The 27,377-nt window shown below is 44.5% G+C and overlaps 1 protein-coding gene across 1 annotated transcript; it reads right to left on the reverse strand.

Moving 5' to 3' along the window:
* Positions 1-352: 352 nt before the first annotated feature.
* Gpr180 (G protein-coupled receptor 180) lies at positions 353-25,867 on the reverse strand. The gene is made up of 9 exons (XM_038310092.1): positions 25,663-25,867; positions 23,147-23,305; positions 16,232-16,432; positions 9,923-10,103; positions 9,744-9,793; positions 6,450-6,607; positions 3,922-4,113; positions 1,933-2,010; positions 353-1,000 (listed from the first exon to the last, which is right to left on the reverse strand). Exons 1-9 carry the CDS (start codon positions 25,808-25,810, stop codon positions 842-844), a joined length of 1,326 nt encoding a protein of 441 aa, XP_038166020.1. The 5' UTR covers positions 25,811-25,867; the 3' UTR covers positions 353-841.
* Positions 25,868-27,377: the final 1,510 nt, after the last annotated feature.

Genomic DNA, 27,377 nt, shown 5'->3' on the forward strand with positions numbered 1-27,377 from the left:
ATGGGTAGTTGATTACTGAAACCAATATTTATGTGAAATGCCTCTGTTAATTTAATCTGTGTATACAGCTTAATTATAATTGAGGATTTAATGTAAGAGAAATGCATTACCTCAGGATTAAAATTTTAGTGCTATATAATATACTACTTTTTCCTTCTTTCTTTTTAAACACAAAAAACTGCTTGTCCCTTTACCCAAGTGCTCAGATTTAAAACCTCTGTTTGTACAACCAAGTAATGTATCTAAGATTTTCCAAAATCCTTTCCTACCAAGAAAAAGCCTGAACTAGGGCCAACGACACAAGCAAAAATTGCAGAATAACTCTACCCATGAATAAACAGAGGCTGATTCATTTAACTGTTAACACACTTTCTATTTATTTTTTTGGAGTAATTTCACTTTCAATTCCTTTAAATTGCAATATGAAATGCACGTTCTTTAAAGCATAAAAAGTAGTTTTAAAATCAGCGTCTCACTCTGACGTCATACCTGGAGTAGTTGGCTCTGCACAAGCGTGCTCGTGTGAGTGAACACTGTTTGAGACCAGCAGACCTGAGTGTGAGCACCCGACCCCACGTCATTTAAGTCCTCTCTTTCATGCTGATCTCCTGGGCAAAAGAGCTGCAGTCACCTCGGAACAAGACCTCTCTCCACAGCTTGCTGTCTGAGCACAGAACAAGCGTGACCTCTGAGTCGGGCGCTGCTGGAATGCAGCTGTGTAAACAGCATGCTCTGCTGTCTCCGTTCTGTCTCTCGTGGCAAAGGCAGGAAGGGACGTCACGGCATCTGCAGCCTTATTGCACTTGTCCACGTCACCTGTTCTTCTAGCAAGAGTCAAGTATCAGAAATGAGGGCGACTTTTGTGTCCAGATGAAACGGTCAGTGGTAGTGTCACTGAGGAGAGTGAGGAGACCTCCCAGTACAGACTGTGCGACAGGAAGAGTCTGTAGAGAATAACCATGGAGACAGACTGGCAAAGGATGACACCTATTGTAACAACCTGGAAGAAGAGGAAAGAACGGGAATGTCTCACTGTGTGCAGAAAGAGAAAAGTTACATTTCAATTACCATGCCTCCTCCTCTGTATTCTCTACCCATGCAGCATCCTTCACCTGTGCCACGGGTGCGTCTCATGAAGGGCCACAGAAAGCAGACGCAGCAGGCCTGGGACTGCTCAGGGTAAAGTTCTCTGACCTTCAGTTTACTGCTACAGTAGATGGAGAAGTCCCTTGTCTCCCCAGGGTGTACATGTTACAAAACTCAGGAATCGGCCATTTTAGTAACAGCAGTACAGCATCCTCCTGCCTCAGCCACAGCTCTGCTGCGGTGGGCCACACTCTTACATCTGTAAAAACTAACTGCAGCGCTCCTGCTGAAATGCTGATGAAGGCAGGCAGGCACCGACACAAAGCCAGTGTGCTCTATTCTGTAGTCTGTTAAAGCAATGTCAATTTTCTGTCTATTTTGGCTGTTGGCAGTACACAGTGAACAATTTTAATCTCTATTTTAAAAAAAGATGCATTACATGTCCTCCTAATTTCATTTATAAAACACGATTCTGAAATAGGCTAAGACCCATGACAGCCACTTCTATCTAGGCTGGGTGTGGTAGCTTGTGCTTTTAATCCCAGCACCTGGAAAGCAGAAACAGCAGGACCAATTCCAGCCTGAGGCCCAGGGCTATATATTCTGATCCTGTTTCAAAAGCAAACAAAACCAACAAAAACACGATTTCTACCATTTTGCTTATGAACTAACTTTTAAGTTATTTTTTAATGTTTATTAACTTCTCACTTACGTACTCACCAGTTTTAATATTTTCTTTTGAGTTTAAAAAACTCAAGAAACTTCTGAATGGCTAAGTAGGCATCTCCTGCTTTAACACGTTCTAAAGAAAGATCTGAAAACATTTTCATTGTGACTGGTACTTACCTTATCTCTTTGGTAGTCATTAAAAATGATAGCAATGCAGGCAAGCACTGGCTGGCATAAGAACCACAGGATACAGCCCTAGAAGAAATCGACAAACCAGTAAGATCTGCTGTCTTTACTTGAAATACATCAGATTAAAAACAAAACACACACGTCATGGTAGCATACAGGCAGTCTTCTCAGGGTTAGGGACCCTCACAGCAGGAGCACTGCAGCTGGAAGGTAGCCTGGGCTACAGACTGAGATCCTGAATCAAAAATCAAATAACAGTTATTAATATTTAGGTCCTAGAGTGGAGACATGGCTCAGCAAATGGTTTTAACTGCTTAATTAAGAGCACTTGCTGCTCTTGCAGAAGACCAGGGTTAGTCCCCAGCACCCACACAGCAGCTCACAACTGTCTGTAACTCTAGTTCTAAGGATCTGATGATATGTGTGTGTGTGTGTGTGTGTGTGTGTGTGTGTGAAGGGCAAAACACACATATTCAAAAAATAAAAATAAAATCTTAACACACTCTCTGGCGTTGGTCCTGACTGGTCTCAATTGAACTTCAGAGTAAATTTGAGGTAAAACGTAGAAACAGATGCATTTTACTATAACATTAATACTCCTTTCTCTGACTAAATTGATAACTTTTAGAGTACTTACAACATGACATTTATAGTGTTACATACATATAATATACACTACCAGTGCTGTGTTATAGGCAGCAATTAGTCGCTGAAAAAGTGAGGCACAAATGTATAATATTTCTTCAAAAAGCCATGAAGCCATGAAGTCATATTCACATGTTCATACTCAAATGAATTTCCGTAACAATACCCATGACGATTCCCAGAGATTGCTCTGATTGACAGAGTGGTACCAAAGAGGAGAGGCAACAGGGTGAGCGAGAACAGGAAATTCAACATTATGCTTTCCAAATATTGCTCTCTAGTTTCTCATGAATTGTCACAATGTATCTCTTTTTCAAAATTAAATCTGAAACAAGTTTATAATGCTGGAGGCACTTGGAAGATTGAAGCACAGGAAAGACATTGCTTAGGACATTACTACTTGTAGGAAAGAGAGGGAAAGATGTGGGAGGTCCTTCTGTCTGCGTGTTGTTTTTATTGGTTAATGAATAAAGAAACTGCTTTGGACCTATAGCAAGGCAGAATTTAGGTAGGCGGGGAAAGCTAGGCTGAATGCTGGGAGAAAGAGAGGCGGTGTCAGAGAGATGCCATGGAGTCTCCAGAGACAGATGCTGGTCAGAACTTTAGCTGGTAAGCCACAGCCACGTGGAGATACACAGATTAATAGAAATAGGTTAAATTAGTATGTAAGAGTTAGCCAATAAGAAGCTAGAGCTAATAGGCCAAGCTGTGATTTGATCAATAGTTTCTGTGTGATTATTTTGGTTCTGAGCAGCTGGGACAAACAGGCTGCCTCCTCCAACAAAGAAATGTAGGGCCAGTGGCATGGCTTCCAGGAGGAAGCGATGAGACCTAAAAGAGAGAGCTACTCTGTGCTACTCGAAAGCATCTTGAGTAGGTGGGCACAGAAAGAATCCAATCTGCTCTCCGGTTCTCAGGCACACGGCACACGGATGCAGAGCGTGGACGCAGGAGGATGGGACGGGACGCAGTACGAGCGCCGGCCTCCAGGCTGCATCCTCCTGTACGGAAGGACAGCGCCTCACAGCTTGTTACAGAACACTGGAGTTCCAAGAGGGGCGCCTCAGATAGGTAACAGCTGCTAAAAACACACGTTTTTCAATCCCACAGAAGAGAAGAAAACTCACTCTTGAAAAGGAAAAACCAAGATGTAGGCCAATGGGCCTTTCAAAGATTACATGGAAAATACTGTTCCGGGTTCTGTAAAACGGGTTCGTAACCAGGTCATGCATGCATGAAGATTAGCTGAGCGACAGAAGGCTCAGAGCAGTGCTCTGGACACGGACAGCAGAGGAACTGGACACTCGGAAGCCCTGCCTGCCCCGTGCATACTTTGGCGAATGTGATGTAGAACTCTCTCTTGAGCGTGCTCCTCTCCATGGTGATGATCTGGTAGAGTCCACAGCCCAGTGACAGTGCCAGACAAACCCTCAAGATGATGAGCAGGACCCCCGCCAAGCTGTGGTGGGAATGTGAGCTATGGTGACCAGTGTCTTCAAACTGCTCCCAAAGTAGCAAAACGCTCTGTGGGTAAAACAACAGTTAGGGAAATACATATATACACCTATCCACAGCAAAGGTCCTGTGAGCATCCTGTGTATGTGAGGAAAACCTTCCTGAGGCATGCAAGGTCTGTCAGTCACAAAGGCTGTCAGCTAGCAGTGCAGTCCTTGCCTGCTTGCAGGACCTCGGGGCTCTAGCAAGAGACGCATCAGCTACTATCGCCATCACGAGTCAAATCCATCATCTTTAAACAGACGGACAAGGGAGCTTCCTTCTAAACCCGCCTCCTTCTACCCCTATCTCAAGGCTAACTTGCCTGTCTTTTTCAGTCTTGATGTGTATTGCTGGCTGGTCCAAAACTCACAATAACGACCAAGCTGGCCTCAAACTTCCAGCAATCTCATGTCTCTGCCTCCTGAGGTCTGGCAACATGGGCATGCCTCGCCATGCCCAATTTAAGACCACTTTCAAATGGCTCACATCTTTTCTAACAGAACGTGCCAAGTCCACATTGTCAAACGTCACTCTTTCTGGCAACTTCCCTACGTAAAGGAAGACATTTTTGTTTATTTACTTAGATTTTATTTTACCATTATTATATATGTGAAGGTGCGTGCCTGTACCACACCATGTGTGTGGGTTGTTCTATTGCTGTGCGGGGACTGGGGACTGGGCGCAGGTTGTTGCTGTCAGCCTGCTCTCTCAAGGTTATTGTCACTGCGGGTGTGGTTAATGCAGATCTTGTACTCAGGAACAGAGAAGTAGATTGTGTCCACCTTAAACAAAAGTCTAAGGATCCAACAAAGTTCCAGTTCCCTTTATGGAGATAACTTGGGTTTCCACCCCGGCAGTGCTTTGCCTACAGAATGTTTTGGTCTAGGGTGTAAGTGTAATTTATTTTGTTCTAGCAACAGCATGTTTAACTATGATTGAAGCCTGCAATTTTCAATTGGTACGTTATTTTCCTTGTATCATATTGATGCAGTCTTTTGTCTTACTCCTACTTTTTGAGGTCAGGGTATTTTAAGCAGTTGGAAATTAAACGTGGGCGAATTTTCAATACTCATGGAAATTCCCTCCTGATACTATCCTATATATTTCTCCATTTTGCTATTTTCATTCGCGTCTTCATATTCTTTACTATATTTCTAAATTGCACATGCAGACATGTGTGTGTGCACACGCACATGCACACACACAGACACACATTCATGTACCCTCCCACATGCTTATATACCTCCCACGCTTCGCCGACAAACATGTATGCATGTGCAGACACATGTGCATGCACACACGCACATGCACACATGCATACAGATACACACAGACTTTTATTCTTCTTCCCTTACCCTGTTCTCTCTTTACACCAAACTATATCTATTTTCTTAAACTGCACTTCTAAACTTGACTTTTACAACAAAGAAGTGTGATTGTATAACCACCATTTCCTGTCAGTTGGTTTTCCATATTTGAATTCTGTGTTTACATATTCAAGTGCTAACATGTCATCAGTCTATAAGAACACACGTATGCACTTATGTACTGATAGACTGCTGGCATTGTTGGCTGTTGCTGAAGACCACAGTTATGTCTAAAACAGGCTTCAGTTCTTTCTGTGTCCCGGTCCAGTGCAGTGACAACCTTAATTATCAGTCGGCTACTTGTCTGTGACAATGGATTAAAATTACAAAGACATGATGATTTAAAATCTGGCTTTTAAGAGAGCTGTGATTTGAGAAATGAGAATGTACATGATTTTTTAAGTTTGTTTATTTTTAATTTATTTCATGAATATGGTTTTTTTTTCCCTGCGGAGCTCAGAAAAAGGTGTCTGAGCCGGGCGGTGGTGGCGCACGCCTTTAATCCCAGCACTCGGGAGGCAGAGGCAGGCGGATCTCTGTGAGTTCGAGACCAGCCTGGTCTACAAGAGCTAGTTCCAGGACAGGCTCCAAAGCTACAGAGAAACCCTGTCTCGAAAAAAAACCAAAAAAAAAAAAAAAAAAAAAAAAAAAAAAGGTGTCTGAGCCTCTGAAAGCGGCTGTGAGTCATCATGTGGATGCTGGAAGTTGTCCCTGGGTCCTCTGGAAGAGCAGGCACCCTACTCCACCCTACTCTTAACTGCTGAGCTACCTCTCCAGCACCAAGAAATGTGAAAAGATTTTTTTTTAATATTTAAGAAAACAGAAAAAGTAAGAAACGTATTTTTAGTAAGCCAGTCCCTGCTGTGTACACACACTAGCACCCAGGAGATTTGTGAGGGCATTTCATCATTTTGTGAGCATTTCTTAAATTCCCAGTTTCTGTCCTACAATGAGACATGCATACTCAGGTGTGGTTCCTGCAGGGCCAGCTCTCACCTGGGTTATGACAATGAACACAGCGATGCCTGTGGACGCAGGGGTAGAGTCCCACTGAAGCGGCCTGCTTTGAGACTTCTTCATCCTGACTATGGTCCACCCCATGCACAGGCTCAGAAGCAGGTACAGCATCTGGATTTGGGAGGCAATGTCAAAAACTGGAGAAAAATGAAAACCAAAATCAATAAAGTTTTAAATTCACAGAATCTGGCACATTTTATATTGAGATGAGAATTCCCCTTTTCAAACCACAAAAACTAGAAAATTCAGTAAGAGATATTAATGTATAATAGATCTAACACATTCAATATTTGGCATAAAATTTGTAATTGGTTATAAAAGCAGGGAAGTACTACCATTTAAATAAAAAACGCATATACATGGCTATATTTTGCCTATATTCGTCTAACCTTAAAGCTAGTCTTTTCTTTAAAGCTTTTATTGCTGTGTACAATTCTGACAAAAAAGACAAAATTTAAATGTAATCTCTACAGTGTAGATGATATTAGCATCCTTTCTGAGGTGCTAACGGCATGTGATGGATAAACTGTAAGATAGGAGTATTTTGAAAACTGTAAAGAACTGTATAAGATTCCGCAGCTGTAGCACCCCCATGTCAGAGTCCTAGGGACAAATGCAGAGCTCCACGAACCAGTGCCATGTGGCCACCAGGTGGCCAGCACTTGCACTGCAGGGGAAGCTACTGCTTTAAAAGGAATTCAACAAATCACCTCTACATAGATGCACACCACACACAAACAAACAAAATCTATAAATGCTTCCAGTTACACATACACTTATCTTATAAATTAATAGCTGCTTGCTTACAATAAAAGCGATGGCATTTTATCACCGTGTATCTGAATGGCTTGTGATCACAATGGAGCATACCGCCCACCCCTACACAGCTAACACACTGTCATGCTCTGGGAAAGAGACTTCCTGTAGAGAGACACAGAAGCAGCTGGGGTATAATGTTTATGTTTTGAGCTATACATCAAAAGTTTATCAACAATACATGTTAGATGCATTTTGACAGCTTTCCTCCTGCTCTGCCGTCCACACTGAAACAATCATTTTATAGGCACTGCTGTGACACACTGTCTTCTGGACAAGGCACAGTCTTCCTTGTCATCCTGAGCTCTTGGCAGCTCTGGTTACTTACAGGAGACCTGCACAAGACTGGGCCCACTAACCTGAGGGTGATGAGAGGCCCACAACGCCCCATCTTCCTGATGAAGCACAGTTAACAGCTGTTATGAGTCGGGGCTTCCTCAGGGTACAGCTGCTTGCAAGCTGCGCATGCTACCACAGCTTACCCGAACCAGTTCACTGCTCGCCAACTCAGACTTGGGTGCAATTGTGTGGGTCTGTTCTTGGTGTACTTTCTGCAGAAAACAGATGTTTGTCTCCCAGGAAGGGTTTATGTGAGTATGCACAAATAGGATGGTGGTCAGCGCTACTGACGAACTGTCGCTACATTTGAGTGACACCCTGGTCAGGCCAGTCACACTTGTCTTTCGTCACAGGTGTCTGTGTGATGTCAGTGGATGTCATTGACCATTTCTCAAGTACAGTCAGTTAACCAGACAAAGTTGACTGAAGGAATTCCTATATAAGCTCCAAAGTAGCAAAAACAAACACCCGGGCAATCCTTTTCATTTTCTAGCTTACTTCATACACCAGGTTACAAAGATCAATAAAATGCTGTAACTGGATAGAAAAACCTATGCTCATTGTTGCTGAAAATAACTACCTGTTTTATATACAAATAGATATATTTATAAAGCATTTATAAGTATATATTTGTACAATGTAAATATATACATAATTATAGCTTTATCACATAAGAGCTCTGCTCTCCTGAACTGAACCAGGGAACTATCCAACTCTTTTGCTGGAAGAATTGCCAACACTTAGCCACATCAGTTCACTGTTCCGACAAGCACCGCACAGAGCATGCTGATGCACACTGAATCCTAGGACGTGGGAGACAGGGCCAGGACTCTGAGTCTGGGGGCAGCTAGGCTACATTGTAAGCTCAAAGACAGTCACAAAGTGAACCCCACTGTCAAATACCTAGGGACAGAGTTCAGCGATAGAATGTTTGCTTCACAGGCAAAAAGTCTTAGAATTACCAGAACTGAAGGGGAAAGGAAAAGTTGGGTACCCAGTGATGAGGCTTCTGCTAAGGTCTGTGTTGTGCGCTTTGTCTCTTCAGGTGTCAGTTTCCTCAGCTGCCTAAGTTATCTCTACAGTTTCGTCCTGCCATAGGACCATGACTCCATTAAATATTCAAATATGCTCAAAAGAACAGCAAGGGAGAGGCCAAGGTGTAAACAGTGTTCAGAAAGGACAACACCTCATGTTCCTGTCCAAGGGGACTGTACCCATGATGTCACAAGGTAGCAAAGTTCCTGAAGTTTCTGAATCAAAATAGGTGATGAGATCATATGAGTGGGTCCTGAGAAGACGAACTGCAGTTACTGAAAGACATCCTGCTAAAGAATGAGGAGACTAAACGAGAACTATGGGAAGAAAAGGAAGAGTCAATTCTAACATGCTTCCATATTCAAAACCTGTTGCTTAGCAAAGCATTAATTTCTCAGTATAAAAAAGGTCATGACTTGATTTCTCTTAGAAGTACTCTTTAAAATGTCATGAATAAAAAACCTTTACAATTTCCGAAAATTACTAAGTTTCTCTTATAAATAAAAGGAGAAAGACGTGAAGTCAGCTCAATTATAGGTGTGTACCATGGCCTTGCATCAGGAACAGTAAGTTTGTCAAGGAGAAAACAGAATCACAACAGGGAAAACCCTTCACCTATGGGACTGGAAAACTTGGGTCTGAAACTGGGCTCTTCAGCTCACTAGTGGAGTGACCTCCACATGCTCACTGTGCATCTAAGCAATGCGCATCTACTTTTCACTGAGGATAAACTGAGGAAGTACATGTGAATAACAGACGTGAAGAGTTAAGCTAGATACATGACTTACTAGTAAGATCAAAGATCTGAGAGCTAAATCTATAGTCCTGTTCTAGTTCAGCTGTGTTCTGACTAACCGAAAGTAGAAAAAAACATACACAGCAAAAATAATTATTTCACCACCACCATCATCACCTTACAATGCTGGAGAACAGACCTAGGGCCTCCTTCAATGCTGGACAAGTACTCTACTACTTAGCTACCCCACTAGCTGAAAGTAAAGTTTTTTGGTTCTCTCTCTCTCTCTCTAGAAGAAAAGAAGATGGCAAGTTTATCTTTGGAAATGTATTCAGAAGGATTCTCACCTTCTGCCAAACTTCCCATAAGAGGCAGCCCGATTCCATCTTTGGAGTACCTGAGGAATTGAAGAGGAGAGCATTGAGAGCATTAATATAAATTAGAGATGTGAAAAAATGTTCATAATCAAAGCAAGCATAACGCCTATGGACTAATTGGAATTGATTAACTGTAATGACGAACCTACCTGGAGAAGTGGATGTAATTAGCTAAGGCTGAAGCTGCCTGTAACAGCAGGGCAGTTGTCAGGACCTTGAGGATCACGTGCATGGGCCCTCCTTTCTTAATAGCCTGCCACAGTGACTGAGCATAAACGCAAGCCGTCACGAAGTACGCCAGGACGAGGAGGAAAAAGAACTCATGCAACCCTGTGAAGAGAAGAGAGGGTGTTTGCTTCAGGAACATAGGGCAGCACTAGACGGCTTTCACCTCTAGTGACCTCTAGTGCTTGTCTTGAAACCGGAGTCAAAGCACTCAACTTCTGTAAGGAAGAAAGACGGAAAGACCAAGCTTTAACTATAAGAAGACAACTTAAAACAAGCTGATTAAAGTCAATCTGTGGAGCAACAGTCACTCAGGACGGCGACTCACGGAAAACCGGAACTACTCTGTTTGGTCTGACAACACCAGCGGTGACTTCAGTGCTCATAAGCTCAAAGTGTGTGTCTTTTCTGAGAACTTCAAAACATTTGTTGTCCCCAGTAGCTTAACAGACCTTGACTATGCTTTTCCAAGTGTGGTCCCTGATCCATCAAAATCAACACAGAACTTGTGTTGCAAATTCTTGGGTCCCAATTCTGATCTACCACCCGAAACTGAGAATGAAGCCAGGCAGCCTGGTTTGCAAAACCCTACGTGACTCTGATAATAACCATGTGAATGAAGCACAGTTTGGGAATGTTCTATTACCTTCGATTTTCATTGGGGCAAAGCTTTAAGACATCTATGTCCAGAGCCCTCTTCTCTGGCATGTCCTGTGGCTACTGCAGAGGAGGAAACCCTCTGGCAATCAGGTCTGAATCAGAGCTAGACAACAAACAAATGGCCACCATCCCTCTAAGACTTTCACCCTTATTCTCAAAGGGACGAGAATTGCCTAGCAAAATGTTTTAAAATTAGAAACACAGACTAGCAGCAGCCCCACCCCCAAGTCACTTAGCCTAGCCAGCCACCTGCTGATAAAAAAAAACAAGGAGAAAGCTGACTTAGCAGGATGGGGGGGAGCAAAAGTCCTTGCACCCATGCCAAACAACTTCAAAAACCCTCTTTGTAGTTACACCTTTAAAAGCTCACCCCACAGAGGAGATCCAACTCCTCTCTCTACCTCGCTGCAACGAGGTGTTGGAGAGAGGAGTTCCGAAGTAGTTCATATTATGCTAATTAAACCTTGCTTATTACAGTCTGGGTCCCTCTGGTGGTTCTCTCTGGGGATCGTAATCTGGGCACAACAATTCCAAGTGGGAAATTAGAAGACTGGGAATTTTGTGGTTTTAAATTTAAATTTAAGGGATTCATTTACAGTCTTCTTTTTCAACCAAGGGGGACTGGTCTCTAGAATTCTTCAGACATCAAAACCAATGGATCCTCAAGTCCCTTAAATAAAATGCATGGTATTTATGTATAAAAACCAATGCATACCCTGCTATACTTTAAATCATCTGTGGATTATCGTGTGACGTAAACACTAGATAAAGAGGTGTCATGTCATATTGTTTAGGGGACACTGGAGAGAAGAAAGCTGACGTGTTTTCAGAATAGACAAATTTTCACATGGTACTGTCTATCTGTGGCTGGCTGCACACAGGGACATGGAATCTGCTGACACGGAGGTCGGCTGCGCTGAGTTAAACTACAGTGGTCACTAACAGCAGGGCTTTCCCATTCCACCGAATCCAGTGTGTAACACTGACTGCACACAGAGAGTTGTTCTCTGCTGAGTCTGTGGACGAACTTGCATTTGTTCCCATTCCAATAAGAAGCCCGAGATTGCTCTAGCTTCCCACTTAGGTTAAACACCAAACAATGAGGAAAAAAGAAAGTACTTTTATTATTTTTTAAAAAAATTGGAAAGCAAACCTGGAGACACATCCCAGTAAAACCAGCAAACAAACAAACAGCTTAAACTCCATCACTGTGGGGCCATCAGCAAGGGAACCAGAGGAGCAAGAAGTTCTTCTACCACTGGGTGTCTCTCCTGCTCTACACAGATGACAGCCACACAGTCAGTGCAGAGAAGACGGAGGAAGAATCATCAACTGCTAGAAGTGGAACAGTTTCAAAAACTGTTTGAACACTCCGTTCATAGAAAGAGACTGCACTTTAGAATAATGGCACCGTAATCCTTAGATTACTAGAGCACTGGAAAAAGGCAGAAAATACAGTCGTACCAACACAATAAAAGCTGTGGGCCAATAAAATGCCTTACACTAGTGCACGTCTTGATGTTAGTTTTTAGTTTTTCCTTCTTTGCGTTAGAGAATCACACAGAGTGCACAAAGCACCCACTGAGTGTCTTCAGCTGTGACCCTTGTGAAGTGCCCGTCCCGGCTCAGCAGTGGCTGCGCTCTGCAGCAGATCCAGCATGACTGAGAAATCAAAACAACGTAAGGACAAAGGCACTTTCTTCAGTGGTAAATATAGCTCCCAGAAAAGGATAAGCTTATAAAGAACAAAGAAAAACATCTGATTGGATGAATATAATAAACTAACTAAACTAAGACACTGACTCTTTTGTTAACTAAATCTTCACTAAGTGAGTCTCACCTTGTGGCCCACACACCCTTTAAGGACTTACTCCAGGCTAGCAGATCAGCTCTAAGACTGTGTCTTCTCTGCAGCTACCAATTTACTTCTGTTTTGCCTCTAGCAGTCACAAGAAAGCAGTTTGTGTTGTTCACCCTAAAATTAAAATCTAATTTTAAAACAGGTGGGTAACTAAGTCTTAAAAGTCTGTGCACACTAAAGAGAACTCAAAGGAGCACACAGCAGATGGTGAACTGCGAAGGAAACGTGTCGATTATAAAGCAAGTCCTAAAGAAGCCTTCAAGAGACTGAGCAGGGAGACCGCATAGACAGCATCCAGCAGCCTTAGCTTCATGTGAGCAACTCGAGAGGAAAAGAGGTAAGAGAAGGAGCAGTGGGGGCTCCATCCTGCCCAGCCTGCTTCCTGCCTCCAAGCCCAGCAATTCCACCAAGGGCCTCAACACCAACCAAGATTCCAAGACTATCTGACGATTTCCAACATGCAAACTGTTGGTGCCGACACAGGGAAGATGTGTGAACCTGGTCAGAGCAAAGACTTACAAAGGCGTGCGCTCTCTCTCTCTCTCTCTCCCTCTCCCTCTCCCTCTCTCCCCCTCCCCCTCTCCCTCTCCCTCTCCCTCTACCCCTCCTCCCCTTTCTGTTCTTCCTTCCCTTCTGTATCCCTGGCTGCCCTGGAACTAGAACTAGCTCGGTAGACCAGGCTGGTCTTAAACTCAGAGATTCAGAGATCAGCCTGCCTCTGCCTCCCAAGTGCTGAGATTAAAGGCTTGCACCGCCGCCTGACCTCTCTCTTAAAACCCCTAGTACCTTTACTGGCTACATCATGTGCGTTAAGCCCCACAGCTGCAACATTTTACTAGTTAAGTGGCGGTCCACTTATCTTTAGTACATTTAGGGGAAAAGGGAAAACAGAAAAGCATAAATATGTCTGCTGAAATCTAGAAAATATTGCAAAGACTATGTTATTTCAATAAAAACTAGCTGTCTGCTTTAGGCAACATGCTCTCAAGAGTCTAGGTACTTCAAACAAGAGCAGAAAATATAGTTTATTTTCTTTTAACTTTTACATCTGTTTTGAAAATTCCATGAATAATATATTTATATCATTTCCACTCCCTTCCTCCTCTAACTCCTCCCACCTGCCCCCTCTCAAATTCATGATTAATCTTTTAAAGAAGTGATTTCAGTTTTTCTACCTAAAAAGTCTTATATTCCTACTTAGCAGTTTATTAAGTGACATCAGATTTGCCTTACTTGGTTTTGTAAAATTAGATTTACTACAAATCAGGGATTAATCAAAGTCTAGAATGCATTAGCTGGACAGAAAGAAAAGAAGCAAGCTATAAAATTTAGAAAAAATAGCATGCAGTATTAATTCTATGTGGTTTATAGTCGGTTACTTACCTTCAACCTTTCAGCTAGGGTCAATTCTCAAGAAAAAACAGAAAATCAAATTTTCTTCTGCAGAGGATATAATTAGACAAACGAACAGGTTTCTCAAAGAACTGGAGACTGTTCCCTGGAAACAAATTCTATACTGAGTCTACATGAGAGGAAGAACCCTCTGAAGCTCTGCCATGAAGCTGACACACCTCCCACAGGATGTGGGACACAGCTCTCTGCAACAGTGGCTCACACATGAGAAACAACTTCAGAGCTCTGATTCAATGCCTGGCCCACCACCCAAAACAAGTATGAGTCATGGGAGAAGTGAACTTATTTTTTGATTTGTTGGAGACTGGGTCTTACTACATAGCTCTGGTTGTCCAGGAACTCACTCTGTAGGCCAGGCGTGCCTTGAACTCACAGAATCTGCCTGCCTTTGCCTCTCAATACTTAATTGTTTGAAAACATAAAATAACAACAAAAAGACTTCTCTAGATGTATACATCTTCTCTAGATCCATAGCAATGGGTTAAGAAGCACCAACTTTAACTTCAACATAGACCTACTCACAAGAGCTTTTGTGCATTTCAGTCAATAAAATAATAAAACATTCAGAAAGTAAGCCAACCACAGACTGTTTTCAATAATTTAAGTTGTCACCTCTGGGCTCTTCTGACTGTTAAATAGACAGTCCTTGCTGGGTGGCTCTGCACAGATCGCATAACTAATCACACACTCTTAGGACATGACCTGGATAACTTTCCCATTTTAGAATAAGCTTTTGGATACTCAATCAGTCACGAAGCCAGAGAAAGGGGGCCAGCAAGCCTAGGACTGGCAAATGGATTAGAGTTATTTGTGTAAATTCTAAAGAAAAGCTAGCAGTAACCCTGGGTGCCAGAAAACCACCAGAGGTGTGGGCAAGTTCAGGGAAAGTCGGGGCAAGAATGACTCACTGGCATTTAGAGGCCCAGCACAGCAAATAGGATTACTTTATGCTGTGGGGTTGAAGTACAGACGCCAAATTAGGGACAAGAAAAGAAAAGAAAAACCAGAACTGAACCAGAAGCCAGGACAAGGAAAACAAGGTCTATCAGGTTTCAGAGAGCTGCAGGTCTGGTATCTGCAGGCAGCAGGGAGAAGGCCTTGCAGGGTATTACTTCCTCATAAGCCCTGAGCAGTCCTAAAATAACTGTCACAGGAAATAATGGAGGCTTGGTTTCCCAAACCACGTGAGGGCCATTAGTCCAGACACCTGCCCAATGCTATCCATGGACTTGGTTTCACTAATGCCATCTTAAGTACTGAGAACAGCCACTGGAATTGCTGGCAAGGATTAAACATGGCAGCCTGACTTCCAGTCATGTCTACAACCTACGGTGTCATCAGCCAACAGGCCTGAGTTACTCTGTACTCACAAACTTTCTGAATGGCTGTATTTCCTTTATAGAATGCTGTTTTAAGGCATGACTCTAAGACAGTTAGCACCCACTGTCACTCTAGACGTTTTCACACCAAAGGACACGTGACCGTTCTTCCTCTCACACTCTGTTTGTGACCCCCATCACACGCTTTGATTTGTTTTCCTAATGCTGGCAAAGTTATACAGTGAACTTAATCAATCATGTCTAATGTGGCCTTACTCTTGTTCAACTGCTTTATGGCAAACAAAGTCCAACAGCGATTTCTTTATTGACTTCTTCAAGTGGCCAGTGACTCGTGAAGGAGTGAACCCTAGACCCTTTTCCTTCATGGATGGTTTACATAGAAGCTTACTCCAGTATGTTAACTGACAAATCTGTCATGCTAAGAGCACATTTATCATGTTCATGCCAATCATCTCTATGTGGCCAGAATCTCACTTCAGTAGGGTAAGGCACAGTGACCTAAAATCTTAATGAAGACTTGTGCTATTGAATAAATCTGATTCCAGAAAACATCACATTCATTATAATGTAAGAACCCAGAGAAGCAAGGTCTGAGCCTGTTCAAACCTAATGGAAGGGAGATTTCTACAAAGTAGTTTAGCTTATACCTCAATGTGGATTGTTGAGTTCATTAACATTATTTATAAAAACAATGCCAAACCTAAAAATGAAATTTAAAATGTATAAAGGAAACTAGAAATGATACAATTCTATTATCTGTATATACAGCTACCTATTATATTTTATAACTTGTTTTATTTTCTGTCTTTAAAATACTAAAGCCAAGCTATATAAAATTCAGCACTCTGCTTTTTAAACTTCAGCTGCTTTTCGTTTTTAATACTCTGTGATGGTAAAATGAAGATACGCATACACAAACTGCTTCGTGTATTTAGGATATATTTAAACACACATCTTACCAGATTCTCTGGCGCTAAAATGATCAAATGGATTTCCTTCGGCATCCGGGTTTAGTAATACCATTTCAAATGGGATATCCTCCACCTGAGGACTCTCCACGTCATCTTTGCAGGTATACTTGTCTGCATAAAACACATGCCACATCTGGGGAGCCGGAAGCTGGGACACTGTCAGATTATGTTCTGTCTGGTTCATGGTCACTTAGAGAGAAAGAAAACAGTACCTTTCAAAGCAATGCTTTCAATATTTTAGTAATAGAATTAATTTGAGTTTAAAGTCTGTTTTTTGAGGGTTTTTTTTGCCTCAAAAATTCAAGCCCTGGTATAATATAAGAATAAAGCATACGGACTATAAAGCAGACTAAAATGATCAATTTAAGCAATGAAATGACTATGAACGTATCAATAACATACCACAAAAGAGAAATAGTTTCACTGAAACTGAATTTTTAATAAATACTTACAAAGTTGTCAGTGGGTTAGTAACATTTAAGAGTTATATTATGCGGTGAAATACAAACCAAACAATCCTTTTAACCACGTCGTCACAGCACGCAGCAGCCGCAGCCACATCTGTGGAAGTAACTCCCTTAGTTTAAATGTAAAATGGAAGCTTTACAACTAGGAAAAACCCTCCTGTCCAAAAACAATCCTGCTAACAAGGTTTCTTCTAGCTGGTCTTTCTCTTCACAAGGTGTCAGTAGTGAAAGAGACACAGCAACACTGGGCCAGAGGTGTACACCAGAGTCAGACACAGCAGGACAAACCCGCGAACGTTGGGCACAGAGGTCTGTACCAGAACCTGGCCTTGGTGTTGTGCAGGACAGTTCTATGCCAACCTCATACAGACTAGTTATCTCAAAGGAGGGAACCTCAGTTGAGAAAATATCTCCGTAAGATCTGGCTGTAAGAAAGTTTCCTAATTAGTGATTGGTGGGGGAGGGCCCAGCCTGTGGTATGTGGTGTGATCCTTGGGTTGGTGGTCCAGAGTTCCGTAAGAAAGCAGGCTGAGGAAGCCATGAGGAGCAGTCCAGAAAGCTGCACTGCTCCACGGTCTCTCCAGGCTCCCGCCCTGTCTGAGCTCCTGCCCTTACTTTCCTCAGTGATGAACTGTGCTGTGGAAACATCAGCACTAAGACAAACTGAGAAAAGTATGCCACCTGAACTCTTGTGTACAAAATAAAGCTAAGACCCACAGTAAATAATGGATGTGAAGACCAAGTCTGTGAACCTTCTAGAACAGTGTTTGTCACGTATGTAGGACTAACTACATGTCAACCCTGCCAGCCCCACTCCAGCTTTAGTGAGACCTGTCTCCTCAGCTAGGAGGGAAATTGACCCCTGGATCCTTCTCAGCTACACGCGCGCGCACACGCGCGCGCACACACACACACACACACACACACACACACACACACACACACTAATTCCAGTGCTTGGGAGGCAGAGATAGGCGGAGCTCTAAGCTAGAGGCCAGCCTAGTGCAAGTTGCAGGACAGCTTGGGCTACAAAGAGAAACCCTGTCTTGGGAGAATCCTGAAAAATCGTGGCTAAGAGTTTGGTCTGTTAACTACTCAAAGGCACTTGGTAAGAATTTACCATGACATCAACACATGGCTCAAATGAGGTTGCTCAAATGCGGGCACGTCTTTACAAAACAAGGGTTGCCATCTTAGCACCTAGACGTTGTCTCACGATGACAGACACAGAACTGTGACGCTGTGGTCCCACTGTGAGGCAGCTTCTCTTAAACTGTACAGACTTACAGAAATGGAGACACCGCGCGGCTTCCAAAAGGGACACTGGGTTTGGTTTCTGTCTCAGTGTCTTCTGGCAGCAAGTCTCCTGACAATGCTGTTATTGTTTCTGAGACAAAGACTACCACATAGCAGGCGTGTTCCATGAGCGTGTAATTAGTATCTCACATATTAACAAATGTGAATCACTGAAGAAGTGTTGAACGGCTAATTGTCCAGTCACTATAAAAAGAAATGAATACCGCTAACCAGAATGCATAGGGAAACACCAACGCCTAAAATGATTTCTACAGAATACCAAGCACACAAAAGGGATCATGTGTGTGAGCTATACAAGACAGCAAATTATTCTCTGCAATATTGTATTATTCTGACAACAAACTATTTGGCATATGTTAGTTTTTAAGAGAAATTTATACTAATTTTTACTGTCTTTAAATGTCTTGTGTGCTTGCTTTTAAATAAAATGAACAGTAGTTTCTAGTATATAAAAATGCCTGGACTGGAGGCATAACTTAGTGGCAGTTCACTTAACCTTGCACCAGTACCCAATAGCTATACGCCACACACACACACACACACACACACAAGAAAAGTCCTTTAGCTGGGGATGGAGCGATAGCTCAGTGGCTAAAGACACTGCTGCCCCTGCAGAGGACGGGGCTCAGTTCAGCTCCCGCACCCACCACGTAGTGCTCACAGCCACCGTAGCTCAGTCCCAGGTCCCTATCAGCAGCACTCAGCACAGAGTTCAGATGGATCCTCACTTTCGGTGCGGACCAGAAGTAAGGCTTTACATAGGGCAGGGCAAAAATAACGAGCTTATTACGGTTGTTATTCTGTAAAAATCACATTACTGCTCTGCAAATGTTCTCGTTCCATGGATTATTACGTACGTGGCCCTATTACAGTGTCATGAAATAATGAATGTGCTTTTCTCACTAAGGCTCCTCAGAAGCAATACACTGTAAATATGACCATTAGTAATTTAAAAGAGTAAACAGATCTTAAGGCTAGGATTTTGTTGAAAAGAAAAATGATGAAATTACTAAAACATACATACATACACAAACACACACACACACACACACATACACCAGCTGGTTTGTCGACTCAACACAAGTCAGAATCATCTTGAGAAAAGGGAGCGAGCCTAGGTTCAGAAATTACCTCCAACAGATAGGCCTGTGTGCAAGTCTGTGAGGCACTTTCTTAAATGATGGTTGAGGAGAAAGGGCCCAGCCCCTGTGTGCAGGTCTAGGGGGCACTTTCTTAAATAATGGTTGAGGAGAAATGGCCCAGCCCCCTGTGGGCGGGTGTGCTCCATGAGCAGGTGCTGGGTGACATCACATAAGAAAGAAAACTGACCCGGGGGGGGGGGGGGGGGGAGGCGCAGGCCTTTAATCCCAGCACTGGGGAGGCAGAGACAGGAGGATTCTGTGACTTCAAGGCCAGCCTGGTCTACAAGAGCTAGTTCCATGACAGCTAGGCCTGTTAAACAGAGAAACCCTGTCCCGAAAAAAATTAAAAATTAAAGAGAGGAGAGAGAGAGAGAGAGAGAGAGAGAGAGAGAGAGAGAGAGAGAGCCTGCAAACTGAGGAAACCACAGGGAGCCAGCCAGCAAGCAGCACTCCTCCAGGGTCTAGCTCCAGCTCCTGCCCTGCTTCAAGTCTGCCTTGCCCTCTCCTGAAGAAAACCCTTTCCTCCCCAAGGAATGTCTGGTCACAGAGCTAATTACAACAGAGAAGCAAATTAGGACACAACATTTTATACAAAATACATAGGTTAAAAAATATATAAAACTATGTAATACATATGAGCATATATTCTTTAGTACCTCCAAAGTTAACAAAAGCATATCCATTCCTCTAAAACTGCTATTTTCTGTTATCTTTCTTTTGTTTTAACTGGTGTGTGTATGGAATGTGTTTGGTGAACTCAGATGCCAGAATATTCCCTGACACGAAACTTGCAGCGTGTTATGGGCTGCCAGATGTGGGTGCTTGAGACTGAGCTCAGGCCCTCTGCAAAAGCAGCAAGTGCTCTTAACCACTGAGCCGTCTCTCCAGCCCCTCCTGCTAGCTTTCATTTCATAATCCCAAAATATTCCTGTCTTACAGATCAGGGAAGGAAATTAGATGCACAACTACAACAAAGAGCAGATTCCATTAGACTACAGTGCTGTACCTACCTCCATGCTAAAAGGAGAATTCCAAGCCAGGAGGTGGTGGTGCTTGCCTTTGATCCCAGCACTCGGGAAGCAGAAGCAGATGGATCTCTGAGTTTGAGGCCAGCCTGCTCTACAGAGTGAGTTCAAGGACAGCTAGGGCTATACAGAGAAACCCTGATCGAAAACTCCCCAAAAGGTAGTAATTGCAGTTGTAACATTTCAGAGTGGGCAGGTGATGTGGGAGGTCCATCTGTTGTTTTTATTGGTCGATGAATAAAGCTATTTCGGCCAATGGGTTAGCAGAGTAAAGCTAGGTGGGAAATCCAAACAGAGATATATATATAGAGAGAGAGTAGGCAGAGCTGGAGAGATGCCATGCAGCTGCCCAAAAAGCAAGATGTGAGGTAACAGGCCACGAGCCTCATGGTAAAATATAACTATAGAAAAGGGTTGATCTGTAGTTGGAGCTAGCCGGTAAAAGGTCTAAGACGTTGGTCAAACAACTGTAACCTGTACTGAGTGGCTGTGACCTTGTGGGAGGAGAGAAGCCAGTCCAGAGACCAGACAGAGGAAGTCTCCATTTACGGAGGGCCTAAGCACAGTCCACCCTGCTCGCTTTATGCACAGGTTTCCCCGGTCACTCGCAGTGATTTCCAGTCATGGGTTTGCACTCTGGCGATGTAGGAAATGGTGGTTCCGTCAATGGATATAAGACATGGTACAATATGGACCATGTGGTGTAAGAAAACCAAGTGACAGTTCTAAAACCCAAGGCTTTAAACAACTGACAAGTTTACAGTGAAACAAGGACAAGTCTCTGTAGCGCCGACGAAACACCGGCTGGCAAACTACCCCTCTCCCGCTAGCCAAGCTCGAAGCTCTGAACCCGCTCCTCTCCCGCTAGCCAAGCTCGAGGCTCTGAACCCGCTCCTCTCCCGCTAGCCAAGCTCGAGGCTCTGAACCCGCTCCTCTCCCGCTAGCCAAGCTCGAGGCTCTGAACCCGCTCCTCTCCCCACTAGCCAAGCTCGAGGCTCTGAACCCGCTCCTCTCCCGCTAGCCAAGCTCGAGGCTCTGAACCCGCTCCTCTCCCGCTAGCCAAGCTCGAGGCTCTGAACCCGCTCCTCTCCCGCTAGCCAAGCTCGAGGCTCTGAACCTGCTCCTCTCCCGCTAGCCAAGCTCGAGGCTCTGAACCTGCTCCTCTCCCGCTAGCCAAGCATGAGGCACTGGGCCTGCTCCTCTCCCGCTAGCCAAGCTCGAGGCTCTGAACCGGCTCCTCTCCCGCTAGCCAAGCTCGAGGCTCTGGGGCTGCTCCTCTCCTGCTAGTCAGGCACGAGGCTCTGGGGCTGCTCCTCTCCAGGCACTTCTAACACACACATTTCACTAAGCACCAGGTCTCATAAGCTGTCATTCTACAGTATACCTTGTAAACAATAGTCAGAGCACTTACTGTAACTGAAATCTCATGGGATGTTGTTTTAGGTTTATGAATTTTAATTAGGTATGTGTGGGTGAGAGTGTGGGTTCTGGAAATGAGAGCGCCGTCTGTGAAGATCAGGAGAGCGAGTGTGGAGGAGACAGACGCAGCTGCTTCCAGAAACAAGGAGCACTGAAGAGTAGAATGGGGAAGTTGTGTGGGGAGCTCGGTTTAAACATCAGAGGAACAAGAGCAAAGGAGGAGGCTTCTAGACACACGTGAAATGCAGAGATGAGCAAATGCGACAGAAAGGAAGGCTGACAGGGATTAACACAGATCTCCAGGTAAGTTCAGAATCTCAGGGCTGACGTAAATGACTGTCAGATCTCCTCAGCACACCTCTGATGTCAGCTAACGACCTAGGAAACAAACATCCACAATGGACAACAGTGACCAGGGAACCATTGCCTCCCCTGCTCTCGCTGCTCAGGCATCCAGACAGCTGAAAGGATATTTAGAACAGGACCATTCTACCTGTCTGGCCAGGAGAAACCCACACAACGCAGAGAGGAGGATGCTTATGAACACAGGAGACAAAGGGGACAGAATGGCTGCTCTTTTGCTCATGGACGCCACAGTGGTTTAGATGAGGACGTCCCTCCGAGACTCATACACTAGAACACTTGGTCCCCAGCTGAGGGAATCGCTTGGGAAGGATTAGGAGGTCTTTGAGGTCTTGGCCATTCCAGTACCTTCTGCCTGCAGCTTGTGGATCAAGAGGTGAGCGCTGGCTGCTCCCGCTCCCTGCTGCCATGCCTGCCATCAGGGTTTCTAACCCTCTCAATCCATAAAGCATAAACTCTTTTATATGTTACCCTGGTCAGAGTGTCTTATCACAGCAATGGAAAAGAAACTAAAACAGATTCTTTAACCATGCCTTCCACAACCAGTTAATTTCAGGGCTATACTGGGTAGAATGGCACATGTACTTCACTCCTAAACTACAAAAGCTCCCCTCTGTCTCCCAACAGCATCCTAATCATGAGACACTGTGGCCTCCAACAGACATGGCTGAGAACCCACGGTTCCTAGTGATGTGGTACAGCACACACTGCTGGTCCACCATCACACAGCTTCGTCGCCCTCGCACCCTGTCAAGCATGGGCTGAGCTGCACTGGCACACTCAGGGTTCAGTGCAGTGCTGGCAGGTGATAAGCTGTTCGATGTCATCTGCTGCATACGACAACCAGGTAAAAAATGTGTCTGGCATATTAGCATCAACTACATAAACCACAGAGCATAACTGAAGACTCCTTTATAAATTATTTGGACATTTAAAAACTTTTCGAATGATAAAAGGAGAAAAAAAGCATTCTATCCTTTCAACAAAGAAATGGTTAACTTTTGAAAAACACAGCTGAGAACATAACAACCAAAATATCATCAGTTATTTGTATGTCGTTACAAATACAGACATCTTAGTAAAGACATACATGCACTACGTTGTACTACACCACAACAGTAAAGGGGAGAAAATACATCTAATGGCCAAATACAAAGGCCCAGTACTCACCTGTCACCTGTGCCTGGGTGAGCCTCTCACTACAGCTGTACCCAGGGCTGCTCTCCTGCAGCTTGAGCCACTGCTGGCCTTGGAACAGGTAGAGTTTAGCTTCCTTCCCAACGGCCACCGCTATGTTGTTGATTCTGACACACAGAAGAGCATGGTCACCTTGGCATGGAAACAAAGATTATCAACTAGTTCGGTCATGTAAAGAACTAAAGCAGTTTTTTATTGAGTATTTTTGCATCCATGTTCATGAGTGAGAGTGGTCTGTGATTTTCTTTCTTGGTTGAGTCTCTGTGTGGTTTCAGGACCAGGGTAACTGTAGCCTTATAAAAAGAGTTTGGCAATGTCCCTTCTGTTTCTATTATGTGGAACACTTTGGGGAGTATAGGTATTAGCTCTTATTGGAAGTTCTGGTAGAATTCTACACTAAAACCATCCAGCCATGGGCTTTTTTTGGTTGGGAGGTTTTTGATGACAGCTTCTATTTCCTTGCTGGGTTCCTCTGTGCAGACCTAGCTGTCCTGGAACTCACTTTGTGGACTAGGCTGGCCTCAAACTCACAGACAGCTGCCTGCCTGTGCCTCTGGGGTGCTGGGAATTAAGGTGGGTGCCACCATACCCAGCCCCTAATTACATCTGAATGTGAAAATTAAAATACAGGTAGTAAGTTTAAATATATGTGTTTGGCGGTACCTATTTTACACCCAAAACACATTTTATACTTATGACTTTTACAAAAGAATTTTTAGAACAACATATTGGAAGAATAATAGAAAGGGAGCCTGGCAGCACAGCAACCTAATTAAGACCCAGTTTAGGGGCTGAGATGGCTAAGTGGTTAGGAGCATTTGCTGCTCTTTCAGAGGACACAGGTTTGGCTCCCAGTGCCCATATGGAAGCTCACATCGTCTGAAATTCCAATTATGGGGAATCTGATTCCCTCTCGCCTCCAAGGGCCCCTCCATGAAAGCAACATGCATAAACTCATGCAGGAATGCACACATAAGTGAAAATAATAATGAAAAATTTGGTGTATAAATATCAAAAAGTAATTGCCTGTGGGGGATGAGATGTTGGTAAAGAGGTGAAGCCGTGGACGTCTCAACATTGTACAGTTTCCTATTCTTAAGTTCTTTGGTCATTGAATTATTGGTTAAACCTTTTCAATACGTTAAAATGTGTACATGAAGAATAAGCCTCTAACGTGAGTACACTGTATCAAGTTTTACCAAGTGACTCAAGAGCTCCACTAGCACTTTAAAAGGGAGTAGTTCTGTCTCAGCATAGCCTACGGTTCTGTCTCAGCACAGCTTTACCCAATTAAACTGCAACCGACCAAAACTTGGCAAGAACTATGCATAAGAGAATCATATGTGCATAATATGTGAGAGAGACCAACTGTGCACAGGTTATCCCTTCCCCGATCTGTCAGGAGACCCTGCAACAGCATGTAACACTATCCTGGGAACCCTTCCCGAATGACACCCAGGGTGTTGGATAACCTAGATTTCATGTTTCCCCTCTGTGTTCACTGTCATTTCTCAGAGGACTGCCACCAGGAGGTAACGGACTGAGACTATGACAGAAACACAGCAAAGCTGTTTATTCGGGGGTCTCTTCTTCCTTCATCCAGGAAGGAAATTCAGATTTTGCAAAATTGGCATCTTTTTAAATCAGTATTATAAAACCTTCGATTTTTACGCCATTAATGCTGCACATATCCAGGACTTGACATTCCTTCCCACGCCAATGTAGCTTGTCCTTTCTATACCACTATCTTCTTCTGAGACTCCCTAAGCAGGTACACTGACAGCCACAGCTGCAACTCGATCAAATAAGGCAAAGAATCGAGCTTCATTAAGGAAATTACTCACTTCCAATGCAGTAGTGTCAAATTCAAAGTACCAAGAAAACACTAAAACTAAGAGGGCAAATAAATCGGGACAAAACTAATAGGGCGAATCGCAAATATCAAATGAAAGCGTTATTGCTTTTACCGGAGTAAGAATAAAACGCAGCCCTTTCAGACAGATCAGAGTGTATCAATCACGAAACTTTCTCGACACTTAAACGCATTTCCACCAACTGAACTCTAGGCACATGGTAAATCTATTGCACGGTAGCGCCGTAACCAAACAGCGGAGGCAATGACAGATCCCAGATCCGCTCCAAGTACGTTTCCTGCAACCGGTGTTACAAGCAACCGGAAAGCTCGGGTCTTGGGCTGACATTCACTCGCCACCACAGGGCCCAAAGGCACACAATGAGGCCAAGTGCGGAATTGGGGGCACAGCTCTGGGAAGATGCATCACGACGGTCCCGTTTGCACGGGGGAGCGTCGGGGAAATGGAAACCGCTCTCAGGTGCATTGGGCTGCGGCCTGCTGAAGGCGCCCGGCCGCGGCGATCCAGGGGAGGCCGAGACGACGTGGCGGGAGGGAGGCGCCGCGGCCGCCGCCTACCGACCCCGGGCCTGCGGGAGGCCGCGCGCCTCCAGCCCACGGCCCGCCCCGGACCTACCGTGGAACTCGAAATGGCCGATGCTCTGGCCCTGGGCGTCCCGGGCCGCGGCGCTGCTGAAGCTGCCCCGCAGGGTCTTGGCTTGGCCGCCCTGCGGCCACCAGCAGCTGCACGTAAGGGCTAGCGCCAGCAGCCGCAGGCCGCCCATGCCCGCCGCCCGCTCGCCCGCACGCCTGGCAACCGCCTGGGGCCTGCAACCCACGTCGGCGGCGGAGAGCGGGGCGGGGCCGAGGGGGGCGGGAGTCCAAGAGTAACAGCCAATGAGGCGCGGGATCGTCGCCACGAGCCGGAGACGGCAGCCAATCGTCGGCCGTGGTGGGCGGGACGTGCTGGTCGGCCGGTCCCGGCGCTCCCCGGCCGTGCCGCTACTTCGCGCCTGTTTTAAATGGAGCCCTCTGGGGTGCAGTTTGGGGACCCTGCGAACGAGCACCCTAGCAGCTCTTGCGCGCCAGGCCACTGCGCATTTGAGCGCTTGTCATCGACGTCTGAGGCTTTCCAGGAAAGAACGCATTGTTGCTGCCGGGAAAACTCGCTCGAAGTTAGAAAATGTTCTTTTGCTTTTCCTCTCCCGCGCCTAAGCCCACTTTAATGCTGCAAGCACACGTCACAGGTCCAAACTGAAAACTCTAATTTCTCTGCCACTAAGCCGATTTTTCCTTCCATGAATTCTGGGTTCCATCCTGATTGAATTATATCATCACCCACCAGGCCGGAGAGCTGAGAATTAAAGATCATGTTCATTACACGCCTTTCTTCTGGGGATGGTATGAAGCCGCAGCCACTATACTATCCAGCCGGCAGTTAATTGGCTTGTGGCAACTGACCTCCTTCCCATGTTAATTCATAGTCACACTCCACCTCTGACTTTAAAGTTACAGAATGCTAAAAGCAGAACAAAATAAAACCACCCTTTCCAGCAGCATCACTTCCAAAGGGTATTATTCATCGCTTTTAGTCCACAACCCTGCTCTTTAGAATATGGGTTCAAATACTTCAAATGTCCATCTCTCAGTTAATGCCCATCCTTACCACTATCCGGTCCATAAACACTCTGAGCCTCTGTGTTGACGAGGTTTGCAAATTCCTTTGGCTGTTACTTCTTAGTTGACAGCTCCTCCTTAGCTTCGCTTTGTTTCTTTATCCCCAGCATACTCGAAGAAGCCTTTCTGACACCCTGAGTCTGAGTTGGGTTTCTTGGAAACAGAATACCTCACTCCCAGGCCGGCAGTGGTGGCGCACACCCTTAATCCCAGCACTCCAGAGGCAGAGGTAGGCCGCTTTCTGTGAGTTCGAGGCCAGTCTGGTCTACAAGAGCTAGTTGCAGCACAGGGTCCAAAGCTACAGAGAAACCCTGTCTTGAGCCCACCCCCAACCCTCCAAAGGAATACCCCACTCCCCTGTCAGGTCACTTACTACACAGTACTGTAAATGACTTCTGGTTCTGAATTTCTCACTGCTTTGTAAAGTTGCAGAAGGTTAGTGAGCATCTTAATGAAAGCAAAAGTAGGAACCAAAAATTATTTCATGAATAAGTGTGTGCAAATTATTTCCATTCAGCAAGATATTTTTATAGCATGCTCACAACATACCTCACCACTTAAATAACTCTCTTATCAGCATTTCCAGCACTCCTGGCTTCCCAGGAGAATAAGGGTATTAATATTTTGAGTCTTTTAAAAAATATCCTAGTTCTTTTTAAATATGAGTAATTTTCT

The sequence above is a fragment of the Arvicola amphibius genome, chromosome 13 (genome assembly GCF_903992535.2).
Source record: "Arvicola amphibius chromosome 13, mArvAmp1.2, whole genome shotgun sequence".
Taxonomy (NCBI): Eukaryota; Metazoa; Chordata; class Mammalia; order Rodentia; family Cricetidae; genus Arvicola; species Arvicola amphibius.